Here is a 21,613-nt window from a genome sequence, read left to right as displayed (position 1 = left end):
ATGAGAGAGTATCATATATAGGTAGCTAACATATATTAGGTATTTCATCAGACATTGATAACTCATATCAAGTAAGAGCCCTCAAGGAGTTCACAATCTAGTTGAGGAGATGATACATAATCCTAGTGGTAGAAAATCATTCGTAGTAAAAGGGCAACATAGAGAAGGGGGTAGTGATTAGCTCAGTATGGTGGAAGGCCATTATATGATGTAAAGGAGATTGTTAAGCAAATAAGTGGGTTTGGAAGGAGGAGAATGTGAAAAGTTCAGACTAGTTGAAGGCTGAGCTTGTTGGAACATTAGGTAAATTGAGGGGAAGGGTTTGAGGAACTGAGACTTGTGCCTCATGAGCGTCTGCAAAGTAGCATTGAGCAGAGTGAGCCCTGTATACATTAAGTCCTTCTTTATTCATAGCAGGTGAAGTGGTCAGCATCAGCCAGTTGGCCTCACTGGCACAACGTCCAGTGGCTAGTGCAGGGGGAAGCAAACCTCTCACCTTCCAAATCCAGGGCAACAAGCTGACTTTGACTGGTGCCCAGGTGCGCCAGCTTGCCGTGGGGCAGCCCCGCCCGCTGCAAAGTAGGTAAAACCCACCCCCTGTCCTGCCTTTTTCTTCTTCCTTGTGTTCGTATTTTTCATGACTCTTAAAATGTCAGCCTGTGTTTCTTTCTTTAGTATTCAGTGGGTGGGGCGAAGGGGAATCATTGGAGGAAGTTTTTGATAAAAGATGAAGTTACCTCCTCTGTTCTTTCTCCTCTTGCTCTGCTTCTCTGCCTCCCTCCGGCTGATAGCTGCTTCTCTCTTTCTCTCTCTCTTCCTTTACCCCAGGGAATGTGGTGCACCTGGTGTCAGCAGGGGGGCAGCACCACCTCATCAGCCAGCCTGCCCACGTGGCCCTCATCCAGGCCGTGGCCCCGACCCCTGGCCCCACCCCTGTTTCTGTGCTGCCTTCTTCGACCCCCAGCACCACCCCTGCCCCCACTGGCCTCAGCCTTCCGCTTGCTGCTAACCAGGGTGAGGCTCCTGGCCTTCATACTTAGCTCTTGCAGGCCTTGGTCCTTCCAGTCATGCCCTGGCCTACTGTCTGTCCGACCTTCCCTCAGTATTATTTTTCCTCACCAGTATCTCCAATATCGGTCTGCTTCCCTCTTCTGCCCTTGGACTTCTTCCATCCTGTGGGTTTCTTGTTTCTTTTCTACTTTCTCAATGTAGCTTCCTCTTGCAGTGCCACCAACCATGGTGAATAATACAGGCGTGGTGAAGATTGTAGTGAGACAGGCTCCACGGGATGGACTGACTGCTGTTCCTCCATTGGCCCCAGCACCCCGGCCTCCGAGCTCTGGGCTTCCAGCTGTGTTGACTCCACGCCCCACAGTAACCCCTGGCCGGCTACCCACACCTACTCTGAGTAATGCCCGGGCCTCTGTATCCACATCCAGTCTGGTGAGGCCCCTTCTCAAGCTGGTCCACAGTTCTCCTGAAGTCAGTGGTGAGTACAGATGGCTGAGGCCAGAAAATTTTTGACAGGAATGGAGATAGAATGGCCCCAAGGGTTTCTTAAGTCATAACAGATCCCTTCACTATTCAGCATACTGACTACAGTGGGCTCCAGAACTGGGCTCTTAAGCCCTTGCCTAATTCCAAGATACATTTGTTGGAACTTTGGAGGGAAAGGAGATGTTAAGATGTCAGATTTCTTGAATTCTCAAACTTACGTTGTGAAAGTGAAGGTTTTCTGGGAAATAGATGAAGCTTGGGGTTAAGGGAAGGGATGGGATAGGGTAGTAGAAGGAGCAAGAAGAATTCTGGGGCTAACTCATCTTCTGTCTCCACAGCTTCAGCATCAGGACCTGCTCCCTTGACCATCTCTTCTTCCCTTCCTGTGCCATCCTCACTCCCTGGGCCAGCCTCTTCTCCAATACCAGTTCCCAACTCTTCTCCCCACACTAGTCCTGTGTCCCCCACAGTCTCTGTTCCAGTGTCGTCTTCACTCCCCATCTCTGGCTCCACCACTCTTTCTGCCCCAGCCTCAGCCTCACTCACCATACCTATCTCAGCCCCCTTACCCATTTCGGCTTCAGGCCCAGCTGTGTTGACCAATGTGACTCCAGCACTTGCACCTGTTGTCTCAGCGGCTCCTGGACCTCCTTTGGCACCAGCTGGGGCTTCGCCATCAGCATCAGCTTTGACTGTGGGTCTGGCCACAACTTCATCCCTGTCTCCATCTCAGGCACCTGGTCACCCTTTGTTGTTGGCTCCAGCCCCTTCACATGTTCCAGGGTTGAACTCAGCCATGGCCCCAGCATGTTCACCTGTTCTGGTGCCAGCTTCTGCTCTGGCTAATTCTTTTCCGGCAGCACCAAATCCAGCTCCAGCTCCAGCTCCAGCTCAGGCTTCCCTTCTGGCTCCAGCACCTTCTGCATCTCAGGCTCTAGCCACCTCTTTGGCTACACAGACAGCAATTCTGGCGCCTCCAGCTCCTCCTCTGACTCCTCTTCCAGTCCTGGCTCCATCACAGACTCCAGTTCCAGTTCTGGCTTCATCATCTACTCCAGGAACTCCTTTAGCTTCAGCTTCTTCACTGGTGCCAGTTGCAACTTCTGTGTTGGCTCCATCATCAACTCAAACTATGGTATCAGCCCCGATTCCGTCACCTCTCCCAAGCCCGGCTTCTACACAAGCATTGGCCTTAGCCCCAGCTTTAGCATCTACTCTTGGCGGCTCATCTTCATCTCAGACACTCTCTTTGGGAACAGGGACACCCCAGAGGCCCTTTCCAGCTCAGACATTGTCGTTGACTCCAGCATCTTCCCTAGTACCAGCTCCAGCCCAGACACTGTCTTTGACACCAGGACCACCACTGGGTCCAACTCAGACGCTGTCTCTGGCTCCAGCACCCTCTCTGGCTCCTGCTTCTTCAATGGGCCTGACCCCAGCTCACACTCTGACTTTGGCTCCAGTATCATCATCTGCTTCACTCCTGGCCCCAGCTTCAGTGCAGACACTGACCTTGAGCCCTGCCCCAGTTCCAGTGCCCACCTTGGGCCCAACCACAGCTCAGACTTTGGCACTGGCCCCAGCCTCAACACAGGCCCCAGCTTCCCAGGCATCCTCCCTTGTGGTTTCTGCATCTGGTGGCACTCCCTTGCCAGTCACCATGGTATCCCGGCTGCCTGTTTCTAAGGAAGAGCCTGAGACACTGACATTGCGCTCTGGTCCCCCCAGCCCTCCTTCCACTGCTACCTCGTTCAGTGGTCCCCGGCCTCGACGTCAGCCCCCACCACCACCACGTTCCCCTTTCTATCTGGTAAGTTTTACTACTTCAAAGGAGAGGGAATGGGAAATTGAATTTCTTCGGATTGTTGGTGGAATGGAACAGAATAATGTTAACTTTTATCTTGGTAAATTTTAAATCCTAGTTTTGTGGGCCGGTACTTCAGTGCCCTTGAACAAGCCCTTTCTTTAACCTGAGCCTGTACTCTTATCTGTAAAGTGTGAATAATAATCCATGTTCTACTTTTCTCATAGGGGTAATTGAGGACCTAACATGCTTTTAAAACTATTACTGATGTGTTGAAGGCTACCTTGTTATTATTGGTCTCTTTCCTTTTGCTTTAGTCTTTTGCCTCATTTTACAGATGAAGAAACTAGTGCATCAAGTGATGGCATAAATATTACACAACTCGAGATAACAGATATGCTTACTCCATTGCTTTCTCCTCTTCCCCACAAGAGGCAGTCCTTAGAGACAGGAAGACTTACTTTCCTCAGTTGCTGAAACAATTACTATCATTAAGTATTTGAACTTCTAAGGGAAGGATGACACCATGGAATGCAGTTCTGTAAAGATCATTATCTGATTTTGATGGCCATTTCCTAGTTTGTTTGTTTGTTTTACCTCCAAGGAACTCTGTTCCCTGCCCCTTCAATAGCTTTCTGGTAGCTATTTTTTTAATCATATAAATTTTTCTTTGTATGTTTGGTTAAGTTAAATTTATAATTCAGATTCAAGTAAATAACCTAGGAACAAATTAGAAGAAAGATCTAGTGAGTCACTGCAGGCCCTCTTGTCTTTTTCTCTGTTACAGAGCTGTTTCTTATTCTTTGCCTCACCCTCAGTCTCCCACCCTCCATCACTGACACTGACTTCACCTTTTGTCTTCCTAATACTGCTAGGTTGGTTTGGCTGATTGGAAGTAGAAGGGAGCCTAGATCCTAGCCCAAGTGTAGCAACCCATGGTGTGTGGTAAATATTGGTTGCTTTGCAAGTAGATAGCAAGGGTAGATTTTTTAAAAAGATTTTATTTATTTATTTTTAGAGAGAGGGAAAGGAAGGGAGAGAAACATCAGTTTGTGTTACCTCTCACACACCCTGTACTGGAGGCCCTGTACCTGCAACCCAGGCATGTGCCCTGACTGGGAATCAAACTGGTGACCCTTTGGTTTGCAGGCTGGCACTCAATCCACTGAGCCACACCAGCCAGGGGATAGAAGATTTTTGACACTATTTTTTTCCTTAAACAATTTGAGATGTAAATCACATACCATACAATTAACCCATTTATAGTATACTATTCAGTGGCTTTTACTATATTCAGAAGTAGCCACCATTAACAGCCATACTTTAGAACATTTTCATTGCCCTAAAGAGAAATGTCATACCCTTAGCCACCATCTCCTAACCCATCCATCCCTCCTGGTGTTAGGCAACTACTAATCTATTTTCTGTCTTTATGGATTTCTGCCTATGGAATCATATAACATATGGTCTTTTGTGACTGGCTTTTTTCACTTGGCGTAATGTTTTTTGAGGCTCTTACCTTATAGCACATCAGCACTTCATTTCTTTCTATCTGTCTGTATATCCATCTATTTATTTATAGAAAGGAGAAGGAAAGGAGAAAGGGAGAGAAACATTAATGTATGGATCCCCCTCATGTGCCCATTATTGGTAACCTGGCCCGCAACCCAGATGCCCTGATTGGGAATCCAATCGCGGTGACACTTTGATTTTCAGGATGGCACTCAAACCACTAAGCCAGGGCTCTCCTCCTTTTTTTTTTGTTGTTGTTGTTAAATATTCCATTTTATGGATATACCACATTTTCTACACTCTTCAGTTGATGGGGACATTTGAATTATTTCTGTTAGCTGTTATGAATAATGCAGCTATGAACATAAAATTTTGTGTTTTTTCGTGTTTCCAGTTATATTGGATGTATACCTAGGAATGGAATTGCTGGGCCATATGGTAACTATGATTAACTGTTTGAAGAACTGCCAAACTATTTCCCAGTGTAGCTGTACCATTTTACATTCCTACCAGCAGCTTGTAAGGGTGGTTCTAGCATCTCCACATTTTTGCCAGCGGTTGTTGTTATTTCTGTTTTCTATTACATTCTAGTGTGTATGAAGTATGGCTTTGATTTGCATTTTCATGATAGCTAATGATGTTGAACATCTTTTATCTTTTAAGTGATTGTTGGCCATTGTGTATCTTTGAAGAAATGTCTCTTTGGAACCATTTGTATTACTGATTTATAAGAGTCCTCTATGTATTCTAGATACAATTGATCTGCAGATATTTTCTTCTTTGCTACTTTTTAAAAAAAATTATTTTTAGAGAGAGGGGAAGGGAGGGAGAAAGAGAGGGAGAAAAACATCAATGTGTAGTTGTCTCTCACATGCCTACCCACTGGGGACCTGGCCTGCAGCAACCCAGGCATGTACCCCAACTAGGAATCGAACCCTTAGGTTTGCAGGCCTGCACTCAACCCAATGACCCACGCCAGCCAGGGCTGCTCCTACTTTTTGAGAGCTTGCTTATATTATTGATTTTTCCGTGTACTAGGGTGCTTTCCTTTCTCAGATTATAAGGAGCCGAGAAGTCAAGTTTAAGATAGCCATCAAGAAGGGAGATTTGGGCCCTGGCTGGTGTAGCTCAGTGGATTGAGCACGGGCCTGCGAATCAGGATTGTGGTTCGATTCCCAGTCAGGGCACATGCCTGGGTTGCAGGCCAGTTCCCAGCAGGGGACTCATGAGAGGCAACCATACATCGATATTTCTTTCCCTCTCCTTCCCTTCTGCTCTAAAGATAAATAAATAAATAACACCCCCCCNGTTCGGATTCCCCCCGGCTGGTGTAGCTCAGTGGATTGAGCATGGGCCTGTGAAGCAAAGGGTTGCTGGTTCAATTCCCAGTCAGGGCACATGCCTGGGTTGCAGGCCAGATCCCCAGTAGGAGATACATAAGAGGCAACCACACATTGATGTTTCTCTCCCACTTTCTCCTCCCCTTCCCCTCTCTCTAAAAATAAATAAAATATATATTTTTTAAAAGCCCTGGCTGGCGTAGCTCAGTGGATTGAGTGCGGGCCTGGGAACCAAACAACCAGGGTTCGATTCCCAGTCAGGGCACATGCCTGGGTTGCAGGCCAGTTCCCAGCAGGGGACGCAAGAGAGGCAACCATACATTGATATTTCTCTCCCTCTCTCCTCTCCTTCCCCTCTCCCCTCTAAAGACAAATAAATAAATATATTTTAAAAAAGTTTTTTAAAGATTTTATTTATTTATCTTTAAGGAAAGGAGAGTCGAACCGTGATTGTGTGGTTCGCAGGCCTGCGCTCAATCCACTGAGTTACACCAGCCAGGGCAAATAAATAAAATCTTAAAAAAGAAGAGGGGGGGATTTGGGACACTGCATTTTTAAGGACCATTTTCTGGGATCCATTCTATTAACACATTTATTGAGAGCCTACGTTGTGCTGGATACTGAGATAGATACTGGGTACATTTAGTGAATGAGATCAGATATAGTCCATGTTATATGGGGCTTACAGTTCAGTGGGTAAAAGATATTAAAGTATTCCCTTTCCCTGCATACAAAATAAAACTAAAGGATGATGGTGCTTTAAAAAAATAAAGAAAGGAAAGAAAAAGTGGTTTTTATAGCCTATGAAACTGGAAGCTCAGAGTTGGGATAGGTTTGGGTCAGAGTCATACAGATATACTATTGGCCAGGGCAGTCCCCTTTTCTCTCTTTATGGTTTCTGTAGACTAGATTATGTTTAATTGTGGAACTGTTGGGTTTTCTATGAGGACACTGATTACTTTTTCTGTGTGTTTTTGTATTTTGTTTTTTTTCCCCTCATCCTCAGGAGTCTCTAGAGGAAAAGCGGAAACGACAGCGGTCTGAGCGTCTGGAACGGATTTTCCAACTTAGTGAGGCTCATGGGGCCCTGGCACCTGTGTATGGGACTGAAGTCTTGGATTTCTGTACCCTATCCCAACCTGTTGCCAGCCCAATCGGTCCTCGTTCTCCTCGCCCCAGCCACCCCACCTTTTGGACTTATACTGAGGCTGCCCGCCGGGCTGTACTGTTTCCTCAGCAACGACTAGACCAGCTGTCTGAAATCATTGAGAGGTTGGCAGGGCTAAGTGCTAATGGGAAGAGGGTCTTGGGGCCTCTGAGTGGATGTGTAGTGGTTAGGGCTGCTGAAGGTGTTAACTTCTGGGACCCTTGAGAGTTCCATCTTCTATACTGCTTGCCTTCTTCCTTTTGCAGGTTCATCTTTGTCATGCCTCCTGTGGAGGCACCTCCCCCTTCCCTGCATGCCTGCCACCCACCTCCTTGGCTGGCCCCACGTCAGGCAGCCTTCCAGGAACAATTGGCCTGTGAGCTCTGGCCTCGGGCTCGTCCTTTGCACCGTATTGTATGTAACATGCGCACCCAGTTCCCTGACTTGAGGCTCATCCAGTATGATTGCGGTGAGTTCATTGATCAGTGAGGGTCCCTTGATCTCTTTTTCTGTGTTAGTAGCAGGACTGTTACATCAGAAGGATGCTTTACATAACATTTCTGTAGATATTCATTAAACATTAGACAGTTTTTTAAGGTTACACTTATGGGCAGGATGGAGAATTGCAGACCTCACGATGGATTTTTGGCGTTCATGAATTTGGTTTTGATGAAAGTTGAAAATGTGTGCTCATTTATTCAGTGGTTATTTTGTGGACATCTGTTTTGCTAATCATTTGGGATACAAATGATATTATGGATAAAGGTTGTGGTGGTACAAAACTTCACAGTAAATTTTTGTCTTATGAAAAGACCAGAATTTTTATCTTTTGGTTAGAATGCATTTGGCTGCAAGTAACAAAACCAACAGTGGCTTAAACCACCAGAGTGTTTATTTACTTAATGAGAAATTCTGAGAATAGTGATATGGCTAGTTTAGCGGCTTACTGGTGTCTTCATAGACCCAGGACCTTCTTGTCTTTCTACCTTGCTTTCTGCCATCCTTAGCTTTTTATCTTTTTATTCTCATGCTTATTTCTTCATGGTTTTAAGATGGCTGCCATAACTGCAGGGAGCACACCAAATGCTCTAGGCAGGAAGCAAGGGGTTGTATCAAAGTACTCCTAGCAAGTCTTCTTTTCTGGGAAAGTGAACTTTACTTCATAGTTCATTGGCTCAAATTGGGTCATATGTCCATCCCTAGAGCCATCACTGACAGAGGAAAATGACAAAGAGGAACTCTGGGTTATTTAGGACCAATTACGATTTATCTTTTGGGGTTGAGTTGGGTATTGCCTTTCCTGGGATCAAGGGATCTTTGCCAGGAGTCCATAGTGTTATGCATGTTCTGTTAATCAAGAATGTCCTTTGGACAATAGTGAATTGTTTTTTGCCACAAGCCTGTACAGATATTTCTATAGTAGCATGTTTTTTGAGATTTCCTAAATGTCTTAGAATATAAGAAAATCAGCAGAGTATTTATTGATACGTGCTCCTTCATATTTTAGTAAAAAATAATTTTACAAAATTTCAAATTGTTCAGAGTAGATCATTGAAAGTCTTTAAGTGTTTCAGACTGACTCATCAGAAATGTTACAGAAGTTAATTCTTTGTTTGGTGGGAGGTTGAACTGGATTCTAATATCCTGCCTCTATTTCTCACCTCAGTGACCTTCAATCCCTGTCTGTAAATGATGACATCAGTGAATTTGTTGATGTTTATTCTGTGAATCTGTCCTTTGTTTCAGTTGATGTAACTGGTTGTACTTAAAGATCACTTGCTCATAACACTGTTGTGGATTCCTTTTTTCCCCTTGAGGGTCTATATTACCCTATCCATCATTAGACTATTCTCTAGATCGAAGACAGGAGCAGACTGAAGAGGGGAGCCCTTCAGGGAAGAAAATACATGTATTCAGATACTCTTGTTGTATCCTAGACTAATTAACTTTCAGCTATACCCTTCCAGCACTAAGTGTTCTCCCCATTCCAGTTTATATCTAGTTCCCTATACCCCTTCATATCTCCTCAGGAAAGTTGCAAACATTAGCAGTGCTGTTGCGACAGCTCAAGGTGGAGGGCCACCGGGTGCTCATATTCACCCAGATGACCCGAATGCTGGATGTACTGGAGCAGTTTCTCACCTACCATGGCCACCTCTACTTGCGTCTGGATGGGTCTACTAGAGTTGAACAGAGACAGGTAATTGATGCATTGTAGCCCTTAGAGACTCACCTCAGCTTCTGTCTCCTTTTCCCAGGCTTTGAGGGGTTCCAGAAGGGGTTGCTCTAAGCCTTGGGTCTATTTCGGGGGATGTCTCCCAATGCTATCTTTTTTTCCCCCCTTTCCCTATAGGCCTTGATGGAACGATTCAATGCAGACAAACGCATATTCTGCTTCATCCTTTCAACTCGGAGTGGGGGTGTGGGCGTGAACCTGACGGGAGCAGACACCGTTGTTTTTTATGACAGCGACTGGAATCCCACCATGGATGCTCAGGCCCAGGATCGCTGTCACCGAATTGGCCAGACCCGAGATGTTCACATCTATAGGTATTGCCTAGTCTTCCTTTAACTTGCCTCCCCTTTGCTGATATGGTTTTGTTGATGTGTTTGGCTTTTCACACATGGTTTTCATCACCCTGCTAGGCTTATCAGTGAACGGACAGTAGAGGAGAACATCTTAAAAAAAGCAAATCAGAAGAGAATGTTGGGAGACATGGCCATTGAGGGAGGCAACTTTACCACAGCCTATTTTAAACAGGTACTCCTATTTTCCAGCCTATGAAGGGTAAAGAACTGCTATGCCTGTAACAGTTACTCCTGCCTGTGAAAGAGCATGCTTTGACTTCTACGGACCAGTGGCACCTTCATCATCCTGTGATACCTCTGATACTTATAAGAGCCATCAACCTCATAGCTATAGACCTGGGACCAGGATTCCATTGGCTCTGATGTTTTTTCTCTGTTCTTTCCAAAGCAGACCATCCGAGAACTGTTTGATATGCCCCTGGAGGAGCCATCTGGCTCATCTGTACCCTCTGCCCCTGAAGATGAGGAAGAGACTGTGGCCAGCAAGCAGACCCACATCCTGGAGCAGGTGAAAAATGGTCAATCCCTAGTGGAGAGCTAATGGTTTACAGTGTGTGTTCTCTCAGACGGTTGAGCTTGTCTAGCGGGGAAGAATTCTTTCTCCTGCTTCCCAAATTATAGTTGGCCTTTGGTAGTTGTGAATAGGTTGCTTATTGGTTCACATGATTTCATAGAAAAAAGACAATATTTGAAGTTTTTATTTCTAATTCTGAATTCTAGCTGTGCTTCTTAATAATTGTATTTGTTAAGACAGGTCTTTTTAATTTTCTGAGGCTTTCTGCTTTTCTGAAATGCTAATGAGAAGGAAGTAACTGAGGTTAAGTGGCTAAGTGGATTAAGAGGTGCTCCTACATAGTGTAGAATTCTTGTTTTCTAAACATTGATGCCTAGTAGAATCACTTGAAAAGCTTTTTAAAAGGATTGATTCCTGGACCCCATTCAAAAGTCTACTAAGTCATTTTTGGAGTTGAGGTCTGAGCATATGTATTTTTTCAGAGCTCTTCAGAAGTAGACAAATATTTAGGAACTACAGGTGTAGAGTATTACAGAGATGTTTTTATATACCAAGTACCTTCCCCTCATTGTTGAGCTCACTCTAGATTCTTTAGTGACTTTGTAGGCTCCCTGCAAATCTCAAGGGAAATGTTAGATGTGGTTAGTCTGTTGTCATAAGGCATGGAAGTGCAAAATAGAATTTTGTATTAAAAACTTTTTGCTTTTAAAAGAGATCAAAGGTTGACTTGAACAGAAAGGAAATAAAGCAAGAGACCACTAAAAGTTACTTTATCCTGGTGGGAGTCCTGGTCAAATCTATTCCGTCCTATGTAGACTACTGTGTTGCTTTGGTAACTTTGGGGACCCAGAAGAGAGTTGAGTTCTCATATAAATCTGGTGGTTTGGTATTAACTTTTTAAGAATCTGGGCTGTGACCCAGACAATATTTGATTTATTCTACAATCTATCACCTTTATTGCACTTCACAAATTATAAACATACATCCCCCTGGCTGGTATGGCTCAGTGGACTGAATGCCAGCCTGGGAACCGAATGGTCACTGGTTTGATTCCTAGTCAGGGTACATGCTTGGGTTGCGGGCCGGGTCCCCGTTTGAGGGCATGCAAGAGATATCAGAGTGATGTATCTTTCACACATTGATGTTTCTCTCCCCCTCTCCCTCTTTCCCTTCCTCTCTCTCTAAAAATAAAAGTTTAAAAAAAATTCTACAGTATGTTTAAATATAATAAATGCCTCAGGGTAGGCAGGAAAAAGTGCAGTGATGTCATTTTACAGATGAAGAAACTGTTCCTTAGAAATTAACTGAGTTGTCCATGAAAAGAGACACGGGCAGAACAAGGACTGGGACCCAGGGTTTTCGAGCCCATTGCTTTTTTCTTTTATTTTTTGGTGTAAATTTGGTCTCAGATTTTGGCCAGAATCAGCCCTGGCTGGGTAGTTCAGGTGGTAGGAGTCTTGTCTCATATACCAAAGGTATATCGAACAGGTTCGATCCCTGTTCAGGGCATGTATAGGAAGCAACTGATCAATGTTTCTCTCTCTCTCTCTCCCCTCCTTCCTCTCTGTCTCAAATCAGTAAACGTATCCTTGGATGGGAATTGAAAGGGAAAAAAATTTTTTTTTGCCAGAATCAAATCACAGGATATAAAGTTTGTTAATTCTCAGGAATTTTCTTCAACATACCCTTGCAGGCATTGTGTCGGGCAGAGGATGAAGAGGACATCCGAGCAGCCACCCAGGCCAAGGCTGAACAGGTGGCTGAGCTTGCAGAATTCAATGAGAATGAAGGGTTTCCTGCTGGTGAGGGAGAGGAGGCTGGTCGGCCTGGGGCTGAGGATGAGGAGATGTCTCGGGCTGAGCAGGAAATTGCCGCCCTTGTAGAACAGGTCAGTGTTGGACTCAGTTGTTCTCAACCTTATCCTCTACAATTCCTTCCTCTGGACTCTGTGACCTTCCTGTCTTCCCTGGTAAAAATAATCAGAGCTGATGGGCCCTGAGCACCAGGTCCCTATGTTTATCACCACTGCTCCTCCCCACAGCTGACCCCTATTGAGCGCTATGCTATGAAATTCCTGGAAGCCTCACTGGAGGAGGTGAGCCGAGAGGAGCTCAAGCAGGCAGAAGTAAGTAGCTCTAGGGGGTGGGGTTGCAAGTGGGAAGCTACTGCTTTTTTTACCCACTCACCACTCTGCTTGCCTCTTTCTGACCACCCTGTGGGCTTTGTTGTTGGTAGGAACAAGTGGAAGCTGCCCGGAAGGACTTGGACCAAGCCAAGGAGGAGGTGTTCCGCCTACCTCAAGAGGAAGAGGAGGGGCCGAGGGCTGGGGATGAGGTTTCCTGTGGGACTGGTGGAGGCAGCCACCGGCGCAGTAAGAAGGTTAAGGCTCCTGAGAGGCCAGGGACTCGAGTCAGTGAGCGTCTTCGTGGAGCCCGGGCTGAGACTCAAGGAGCAAACCACACTCCTGTTGTATCTACCCATCCTACCCGCAGTACCTCCACAACCCCCCGCTGCAGCCCTGCCAGGGAGCGAATTCCTAAGCCAGCATCTAGGCCTCGACTTACTCCAGGTTCAGCTCCTGCTGCAATTCCTGTCCCAGTCCCTGCCCCAATGCCCATTTCAACTCCGAATCCATTAACCATGCTTCCTGTCCATATCTCACCTTCTCCTCCACTTCCTCTGCAGATTCCTCCCTCTTCTTCTGCCTGTACGCCTCCTCCTGCCTGTACCCCTCCACCAGCTCATACTCCACCTCCAGCTCAAACCTCTGTCTTAACTCCTACCTCCCCTCTCTTGCTTGGTCTACCTTCTGTGCCCATCTTTCCCACAGTCACCAACCTCCCCTTGGGCTTGGGACCTGAGGCAGAGCTGTGTGCACAAACATTAGCATCTACTGAGTCCCTGGAGCAGGCTGATAAGGCCTGTTCTGAGACTTCCTTGCTTATGCCCCCTTGTATGCCCCCTAAGGATCTGTTGCCAGTTGCTGTTGAGATCCTGCCTGTGTCAGAGAAGAACCTTTCTCTCACTTCTTCTGCACCTAGCCCAATCCTGGAGGCTGGCAGCTTCCCCAATGGTCAAGAGCAGGAGGTACCCGAACCTGCTGAGGGGACCATCCTCACAGTACTGCCTGATGGTGAGGAGGTCCCCATGTGTCTGAGTGAGAACAATGGGCTGATGCTCCCACCTTCAGCAGCATCTGATGAGCTATTTCACTTGCCATTGGAAGCTGACAAGAACTCAGAAGAGCTGATGGAGGCCGGGACCCCAACCTCCAGCCCACAGAAGCCACAGGAAATTGTTTCAGCTGAGGTTACAGCTCCATCAACCTCATCTTCAGCCACCTCCTCACCTGAGGGTTCTTCGCCTGCCAGGCCCCCTCGGCGTCGTACCAGTGCTGATGTAGAAATTAGGGGTCAGGGGGCTGGTCGGCCAGGGCTGCCTCCAGGCCCTAAAGTGCTTCGCAAGTTACCAGGACGGCTAGTGACTGTGGTAGAGGAAAAGGAACTGGTGAGGCGACGGCGACAACAGCGGGGAACTGCCAGTACCCTAATGTCTGGGGTCTCTGAGACTGGTGCAAGCCCAGGAAGCCCATCTACCCGTAGTATGTTGGGGCCAGAATCCTCACCTCCCACCAGTGGGCCCTGTGAAGCTGCTCCCCCATCCACACTGCCCACCCCAATTCAGCAGCCCTTCGTAGCTCGCCGTCACATTGAGCTGGGGGTGACTGGAGAGGGCAACCCAGAAAATGGAGAAGGGTCTCTGCTTGCCATTACCCCTCCTGCTATGAAACGTCGGAGGGGGAGGCCTCCCAAGAAGAACAGGTCTCCGGCAGATGCTGGGCAAGGGGTTGACGAGGCACCTTCATCCACCTCTAAGGGAAAAACCAGTGGGGCTGACCCAGTCCCTGTGGCTGAGACCCTTCCTGTTGCAGAGTCTGTCCTTGGACCCCAGCCAATTCATAAACCCGAACCCATCCTGTCACCTGTGGAGAAAAGAAGGCGTGGGCGGCCCCCTAAGGCACGAGATTTACCCATTCCTGGAACCGTTTCCTCTCCAGGGGATGGCAACTTAGAGAGCCGGACACAGCCACTCCCAGTACCACCTGTGCCACCATTCCCAACACCACTGGTATCCTGTCCCATTGCTACTGTCGCCAACACTGTCACCACTCTCACCATTTCGACATCCCCACCCAAGCGGAAGAGGGGCCGACCTCCCAAGAATCCACCATCACCTCGGCCCAGCCATCACCCTGTCTTGGACCGTGACACCTCATCTGTCCTTGAGAGCTGTGGATTGGGGAAGCGGCTGCAACCCCAGGGCCAAGGGGAGAGTGAGGGTAGTTCCTCTGATGAGGATGGAAGCCGCCCCCTCACCCGCTTGGCCCGCTTGCGCCTTGAATCAGAGGGAATTCGGGGAAGAAAGAGTGAAGGGTCCATGGTAGTGGCTGTAATTCAGGATGACTTGGATTTAGCAGATGGTGGGCAAGGTGGATTAGAATCGATGCCTCCTGTGGTCTCAGCTCCAAAACTGCGCTCCACCCGGCTGCGTCCAGGGTCTCTAGTTCCCCCTCTAGAGACTGAGAAGGTGCCTCGAAAACGGCCAGGGGTCCCAGTTGGCAGGGGCCCGGGGCCTGCAAAACGAGGCCGCCTACAGTCCCCAAGTCCCTTGGGGCCTGAGTGTTCAGTAGAGGAGTCTGAGGCTGAAGCCTCAGGTGAGGAGGAAGAAGGGGATGGGACCCCACGCCGCCGGCCTGGCCTCCACCGACTTGGTGGGACAACCAACCAAGGGGACCAGCGCATCCTGCGCAGCAGTGCTCCTCCCCACCCAGCTGGCCCTACTGTTAGTCACAGAGGCCGAAAGGGCAAGACGTGAGTGGGCTGCCCTTCCACCTAGGCTTTCCACCATGGCCGCTCTCCCTCCACAACCAGGCCTGATTCTGTTAACCACTACTTGAAGTCTTACGAGGGGGAAAGCCTCCAGGGAGACATAGGGGCCTTCTCCCTTCTTTCCACCAAAATAGGGGGTAGGCAGCTGGTTGTGGAAATGGGGCACTTCACATATTCCCTTCCCTTCCACCCCACATGGCTGGGCAGTGTTAGGGTGGCAAGATAGTCTCTGTCCCCACCCCCTTGATTCCCAAGCAACCTTTCACAGCCCCCCACCCTTAGGGGAAGGGGGAGGGGCTTATCTACAATGAGTTTCCTTTTTTTTTTTTTTTAAGAAGAAAAAAAATAATAAACTTAGTTTCTGTATGAGCATCCGCGTAAGGAGGCTTCTGATTTTCTGGTCTGGTGGAGGGTTGGGTGGGAACTTGGGCATCTTTTCTCTTATCTCTGCCAAGATCTTAGTACCATCTCTAACCCATACTTATATATCTTTGAGGTAGAAATCTCCACCCAAGAAGAGGGAAGATTTGGTAAATCTTGTCTCTTGGTAGGGTGCCTTTCCCTAAAGTTTACAGTCACTCAGAGTCATACTTTTCCTCTCCTTTCTCTCAGTTCCTGGACTTTCCCTCAGAGTTCTCTGATGCCTTAGAGTTTTCCCTGCTTTAATTTCCCTTTCTCAGGTGCTTTTACTCCTTTCCCAGAAGGCAGGCATTACTACCTTGAGTTGCTTCCATTGTTTTCCATTCTTTGGTTTCCTCCATCTAGCCAAACTGGTTTGAGTCAGCTACACCCCCATATGAGCTCCTGGGGCTCTTCAGGTGGTGGCTGGCCACCCAACCCCACCCCTGGGCTTGGCTTGGAGCTCTGAGTCAGTTCCATCTCTACCCAAGCCAAATCAAACCTGAGGCAGAAGCCGAAACTCACAGTACCTCAAGGCCTATAGCCAGGTAAGAGCCCCTGTTCATTTTACATTTTCTCTGATCTCAACTCCCTGGTCCCTCTCTTTGTGTTCCCCCCACCATGTCTGTATCTGTTCACCTCATGGGAATTCTTTCCTCATTCCTACTTCTACAGCTTTATGGCATGTATTCTTTGTTCTCTGCTTATCTTGTCTCTTCCACCCTTGTGTCTTGTGTTGTATTCAGAGAACTGTAAATGCTTTAATTTTATCTAGGATGTAGGGAAATGATTGGCGATAATGTTTTGGTACCAGAGCTCAGAGGACCTGAGAGAGATGAGAAATGATTAAGTAGGGCATCATTATGCAGGTTTCTGTGTGGGTTATGAAGTCATCCGGACTTGGTGATATTCTAATTGTGTTGTGTGGCTTGGGTTGAAATGGAGAGAGGACATGGTAGGGAGTCAGCGTAGCAAAGGAGGCCCCAGTTTGGGGAGGTAAGGTCTTTCTGATGTTTGCTTAACTATAAAGGCAGCTTAGATGGGTACTTTTTCCCATCCAGAAAATTGTGTTTTCATGTGAAATGACTGTTCAGGGCCTAGGGTGCCATTTTCAGATCCCGCCTTAATATTCCTGAGGAACTTAAGGAAATTTTAGTGCCCTTTGAAATACAGTTTAAAAATCAGACTTTGATAGTCTCAGATTCCTAGCAGGTGTTGAGATTCTGTTTCCTGTTTCTCTGTGTACCAGTCATAATGCTTTTCCTTGCTTGTCAAAACAATACTACGGATAATGCTATGTTCACACTGGCCTGCCTTTAATGACTCCATGTCTTAGGCTGAGGAAAAAGGATTTCAGCCACACATGTCCTCTGTTGGTCTATGAGTCATTAGAGGAATTCCCCAGTAGGGCAGCATTTCTGAGAGGTGGGCTAGGCCACAAGAACAGGAACAGAGAGGGGTAGAGTCTCAGCAAGCCAGGCCAAGGGCTCAGTTTTGGGGTTTAAAAGTACCTTGACTGTATCACCCACAGGTGATGGAGGACGAGGAGAATGCAGTGGAAATCTTGGTGAGCAACACGGAAGCTGCTCATTCTCCATCCCCCATTCGCTGCTGCTGGCTCCGCCTCCGCTACTTGGCAGCTACTAGCATTATCTGTGGCTGCTCTTGCCTGGGAGTCATGGCCCTTGTGTTTGCCATCAAGGTGAGGAATGCAGTACCTATGGGAGAGAAGGGTGGATGTAGTAAGGCAATTGGTACATGTATCTGGTATATCTACATTGATCAAACAGTTACTAAGTACCTGTCAAAGCTTAGTGTTGAGCTTTGTGCCAGAACTAAGAATTGAGACATGGTTCCTGCTGTCAAAGCTACCACAATCTAATGAAAGAGATAGCTGTGAAAACAGATAATTATTAATAGAATGTAGCTCATTGGTACTGTGGTGGAAAAGCCACAGGGTATTCTGGGAGCTGGGGAGGATATATGTGTGTGGTTACATATGTGTATATAAGGGTAGGTGGCAGGAAAATAACTATATAGGATGAGTGAATTAGGGTAAAAGGGCATTCCAGATAAAGGAAGCAGCGTGTACAATGGCCTGGATTATTAGTTCAGCATGATTGGACCAGTGAGAAATAGTGAGATGAAGCCAGAGGGCCCAGATTCCCAAGGGCCTCCTTGGGAATGTTTAGAAGTTCAACTTTATTTTGAAAATACTGGGAAGCCATTCAGGGGTTTTTGTAGAGCAGAGAAATATGGTCAAATTTGTGTTTCAGTAAGATCGACTCTCAAGGCCAACATGGAGAATGAATTGGAAGAGGCAAGACTGGAGGCAGCTGAGCAGTGATGAGAGCAATCTGTAGGAGCCCAGGAGAAGCTATAGGGGTTTTGAGAGGGCTTCACCATTTCAAAATTCCTAACAGAAACTGCACATTTATCTTTTGAAAGATCACACAGGCTAACTTAAACATGCTGGAATTTTCTCAACCCTAGTTGTATTTTAACAATCAGGAGCTGTATTCCTGTCGTCATAAGAAGTTCTGGGCTCCATTAGGGCAAAATCATAAAAATAATTCTTAATAATGAAAAAGATGAGAGCCATTGGACTAATGAGAATAGTATGTTCTTTGGACATGAGTGAAATACTCTTGGCTTACTATTTCTTGCCAAGAATTTCAAATTTGGAATGAGTAGAAAAGGATAGGGAATTAAAGGATTGAAAAGTACTTTACCATGTATGATCTTGTGAGCTAATAATGGCCACCCTGAAAAGCAAGCAGAGCAGAATGGATAACTTATTTTGCAGATGAGTCATGAGAAATAGAAACTGGAAAGGGAGGTAGATGATTTGGGCATGAGGTTTTGAGCTGTGATAAGGATGGAAGATTGGAGTGGGGCACTGGGCACTTTGGAACAGAAGCAGGGGGAGAACCTAATTAAAACCTGCCCCCACAGGCGGAAGAGCGGCATAAGGCAGGCCAGTCCGAGGAAGCCGTGCACTGGGGGGCCCAGGCCCGGAGGTTCATCCTGGCCAGCTTTGTCGTCTGGTTTGCCATCCTCATTATGGGCCCCCTGCTTCTGTGGCTGCTCTCTTACGCCGTTGCTCAAGCTGAGTGACTCTGGGTGGCCTCTGCTGAGAATCAGCCAGGACCTCCTGGATCCTGCAATGTGACATTGCTGGAGTCCAGTGCCAGCAATGGTCCTTCCTGGCTGGAGGATGGTGCCTTTCTCAAAGGGCTCTTTGGAAAAGCTCTCCTAGCCCTTTGTAAAAGGAGGCAGCAGCTGAGACTGATGAGGGGAGGTCAGCCTATTCTGTTCTTTCAGTGTTCATCATTTCCTGTTCTCCCTAACTTACTTCATCCTAGCTGCCTCTACCCAGAGGTGAGGTTGAAGACCAGGCCTGATTTTATTAGAATTTGTTTTGTAATAAAAACTTTTTTTTAGTGGTGAAATGCTGCTCCTGTCTACTTGTTCTTCCCTTACTTTTCCCTGGACCTTGGTGAGACCCAGAGTAGACATCTGACTCACAGTAGAAGTCTGCATTTTTCCCTTACCTAGTTGTTCCTTGAAAAGGAAAGATTTTTTTCTCTTCTTCTGGAAATATCTGTTTTTAGAAAGACTCCAGCTTCTCCCTTACACCCAAACAGAGACCCTGAGACCAGAGAACAAGTAGTAGCACCAGCTACTATTTATTGAGTGCTTGATATATCCCAGGTTTTCTAAACACCTGGGATAGGTGTGTTCTAAATACTTTATATTTTGTAATTCCTTCAGTTCTCACAGTCACTCAATAATAAGTGCCACTGTTCTCATTTTATAGTTGAGGAAACAGGCACAGATTATAAGGTCACACAGCTAGCAAGAGGCAGAGCTGGGATTGAACCCAGACAGTTTGGTTCCAGAGTTAAGAGAGGAGTGAAAGGATTAGATACAGCAACCATTACCCTCTATATGGAGATGTCTGTGATTATAAAGAATTTCCATATCCTTTATCTTGGGCTTAATGATAATATTTTAAACATTTTTAAAATGAGATATATCACACGTACAGGAAAATATCCAAAACAAGTACACAGCTCAATAAGTTAACACAGAGCAAACATCTGAAAAACCATCATTGAGTTCAGAAACTGAACATTGCCAGCACTCCAAATCCTTCTTAATATGCCTCCTACTCACTACTTACTATGTTCGAACAGGTAACTATCATCCTGACTTCAAACAATGTAGTTTAGTTTTGCCTGCATTTGAATGTTTTATACATAGATTCGTATGTATTCTTTTTATGTTTGGCTTCTTAACATTGTGATATTCATCAGTCTTTGATGTAACTATACTCTTCATTACTATAAAGTATTCCATTACATGAATATATTGCCATTTATCCATTTTATGTTGGTGGATTTGAGGGATGTTCCCAGTTTGAGGATATCATGAATCATTCTGCTGTGGATATTCTTTCTGGCACATGTCTCTTGAAGTACATGTGCCCTGGGAGTGGAATTTTGGGGTTATTTTACCATAATTCAGAGACCAGCAGAGCACCTAAAAGAATTAGAGACACTGCAAACTGAAGACAGGAGATTAAAAGGGAAGGAGAAGCATCTGATGGTTGTCTTCAGTGTTTCAATGTGCTTCCAGGAAGGAAAAAGTGAAGAGAATTCGTTGCTGGTCTCAGAGTTTAGAATAACACCATAGGTAGAGGCCAGGCTTATGGCAGTGGTTCTCAACCTTGAACCATGTGGGGAACCTTAAGAAGTACTTATGTTTGGGCTTTACCTTTAGAAATTCTGATGTAATTGGTGTGAGGTGCTGCATGGTCCTCAGGGTAACACATTCTAGAGAGATTTTTACAGAAACTTTAAAAAGCTGATACTTGATTAATCAGTATCTTCAGTTTGCTAGAAAAGAGTATCTCATTCCCCTGGCTGGTGTAGCTCAGTGGATTGAGTGCCGGCCTTCGAACCACACGATCGCAGTTCGATTCCCAGTCAGGGCACATGCCTGGGTTGCAGACAAGTTCTCAGCATGGGACACACAAGAGGCAACCATACATTAATATTTCTCTCCCTCTCTCCTTCCCTTCCCCTCTAAAGATAAATAAATACATTTAAAAAATGTTTAAAAAAAAATCTCATTCCCTCAAACTGATTGAGGTCTTGCTAATTTTTAACTATTTTGAAAAAAATTTTAAACCTACAGAACAATAAAAGAATAGCATAATGAACTCGTGTACTGTTCAACTAGACTTAAAATATTTAATATTTCCTCATATTTACTGTATATTTTTCTAAATATATATATTATGTTCTGACTGGTGTGGCTCATTTGGTAGGGTGTCATCCCACAAAGCAGAAGGTCACTGATTCGATTCCTGGTCAGGGCACATGCCTGGGTTGCTGGTTTGGTCCCTTGGCAGGGTGTGTGCAAGAGGCAACCAATCAATGTTTCTCTCACATCAATGCCTTTCTCCCCTCCCTTTCTCCTCTCAAAAAATAAATAAAATCTTTAAATATACACATTGTTACTACTGAACCATTCAAAGTTAAATTGAAGGCTCATCATTCCTAAGTATTTTATGATCTATTTTCTAAGAACAAAAATATTTTCTTGCATAACTAGGAAACAATTATATAATCCACAGAAGTTAACATCAATACAATATTTTCTTCTAATATATTGTCCATATTCAAATTTGATGTCCCAATAACATCCTTTATAGCACTTTATTTTCTGCTTTAAGGTCCATTGTGGGAACACACTCATTACATTCAGTTGTCTTTTATCTTTTGGTCTTCAGTTTTTAGTAGGTCCTTATCTCTTTTACCCTCTTTTCTTTTTTCTTTCTCCCCTCCCCTCCCCTCCCCTCCCCTCCCCTTTTTTCTTTCTCCCCTCCCCTCCCCTCCCCTCCCCTCCCCTCCC

The 21,613-nt window shown here is 46.0% G+C and overlaps 2 protein-coding genes across 10 annotated transcripts in view; both read left to right on the top strand.

The window, feature by feature from the left end:
• Positions 1–15,619, top strand: part of SRCAP (Snf2 related CREBBP activator protein) — a 36,113-nt gene extending 20,494 nt beyond the window's left edge. For 5 of the 7 annotated variants that reach the window (XM_037061021.1, XM_037061018.1, XM_037061020.1 and 2 more), the window contains exons 22-34: positions 415–579; positions 829–1,014; positions 1,226–1,489; positions 1,836–3,307; positions 7,160–7,425; positions 7,567–7,769; positions 9,331–9,500; positions 9,654–9,850; positions 9,947–10,061; positions 10,278–10,397; positions 12,097–12,291; positions 12,445–12,528; positions 12,639–15,618. In XM_037061021.1, coding sequence (XP_036916916.1) covers positions 415–579; positions 829–1,014; positions 1,226–1,489; positions 1,836–3,307; positions 7,160–7,425; positions 7,567–7,769; positions 9,331–9,500; positions 9,654–9,850; positions 9,947–10,061; positions 10,278–10,397; positions 12,097–12,291; positions 12,445–12,528; positions 12,639–15,278 — 6,077 coding nt within the window. In that variant the 3' untranslated portion in view covers positions 15,279–15,618. Of the gene's footprint in view, positions 1–414; positions 580–828; positions 1,015–1,225; positions 1,490–1,835; positions 3,308–7,159; positions 7,426–7,566; positions 7,770–9,330; positions 9,501–9,653; positions 9,851–9,946; positions 10,062–10,277; positions 10,398–12,096; positions 12,292–12,444; positions 12,529–12,638 lie in introns of all 7 variants that reach the window. The other 2 variants (XM_037061023.1, XM_037061024.1) reach the window with 2 other exon arrangements.
• Positions 15,620–15,732: 113 nt separating this feature from the next.
• LOC118997397 (phosphorylase b kinase gamma catalytic chain, liver/testis isoform) overlaps positions 15,733–21,613 on the top strand; it is a 19,458-nt gene continuing 13,577 nt past the window's right edge. The window contains exons 1-3 of one of the 3 annotated variants that reach the window (XM_037061031.1): positions 15,733–16,239; positions 17,223–17,393; positions 18,647–19,147. In XM_037061031.1, the coding sequence (XP_036916926.1) occupies positions 17,226–17,393; positions 18,647–18,808 (330 nt within the window). In that variant the 5' untranslated portion in view covers positions 15,733–16,239; positions 17,223–17,225 and the 3' untranslated portion in view covers positions 18,809–19,147. Of the gene's footprint in view, positions 16,240–17,222; positions 17,394–18,646; positions 19,148–21,613 lie in introns of those variants that run through there. The other 2 variants (XM_037061030.1, XM_037061027.1) reach the window with 2 other exon arrangements.

The sequence above is a fragment of the Sturnira hondurensis genome, unplaced genomic scaffold (genome assembly GCF_014824575.4).
Source record: "Sturnira hondurensis isolate 20B ecotype Veracruz unplaced genomic scaffold, ASM1482457v3 Scaffold0013092, whole genome shotgun sequence".
Lineage (NCBI taxonomy): Eukaryota > Metazoa > Chordata > Mammalia > Chiroptera > Phyllostomidae > Sturnira > Sturnira hondurensis.
The sequence above is the reverse complement of the archived record's forward strand: the minus strand, read 5'-3'. Positions and strand labels throughout refer to the sequence as shown.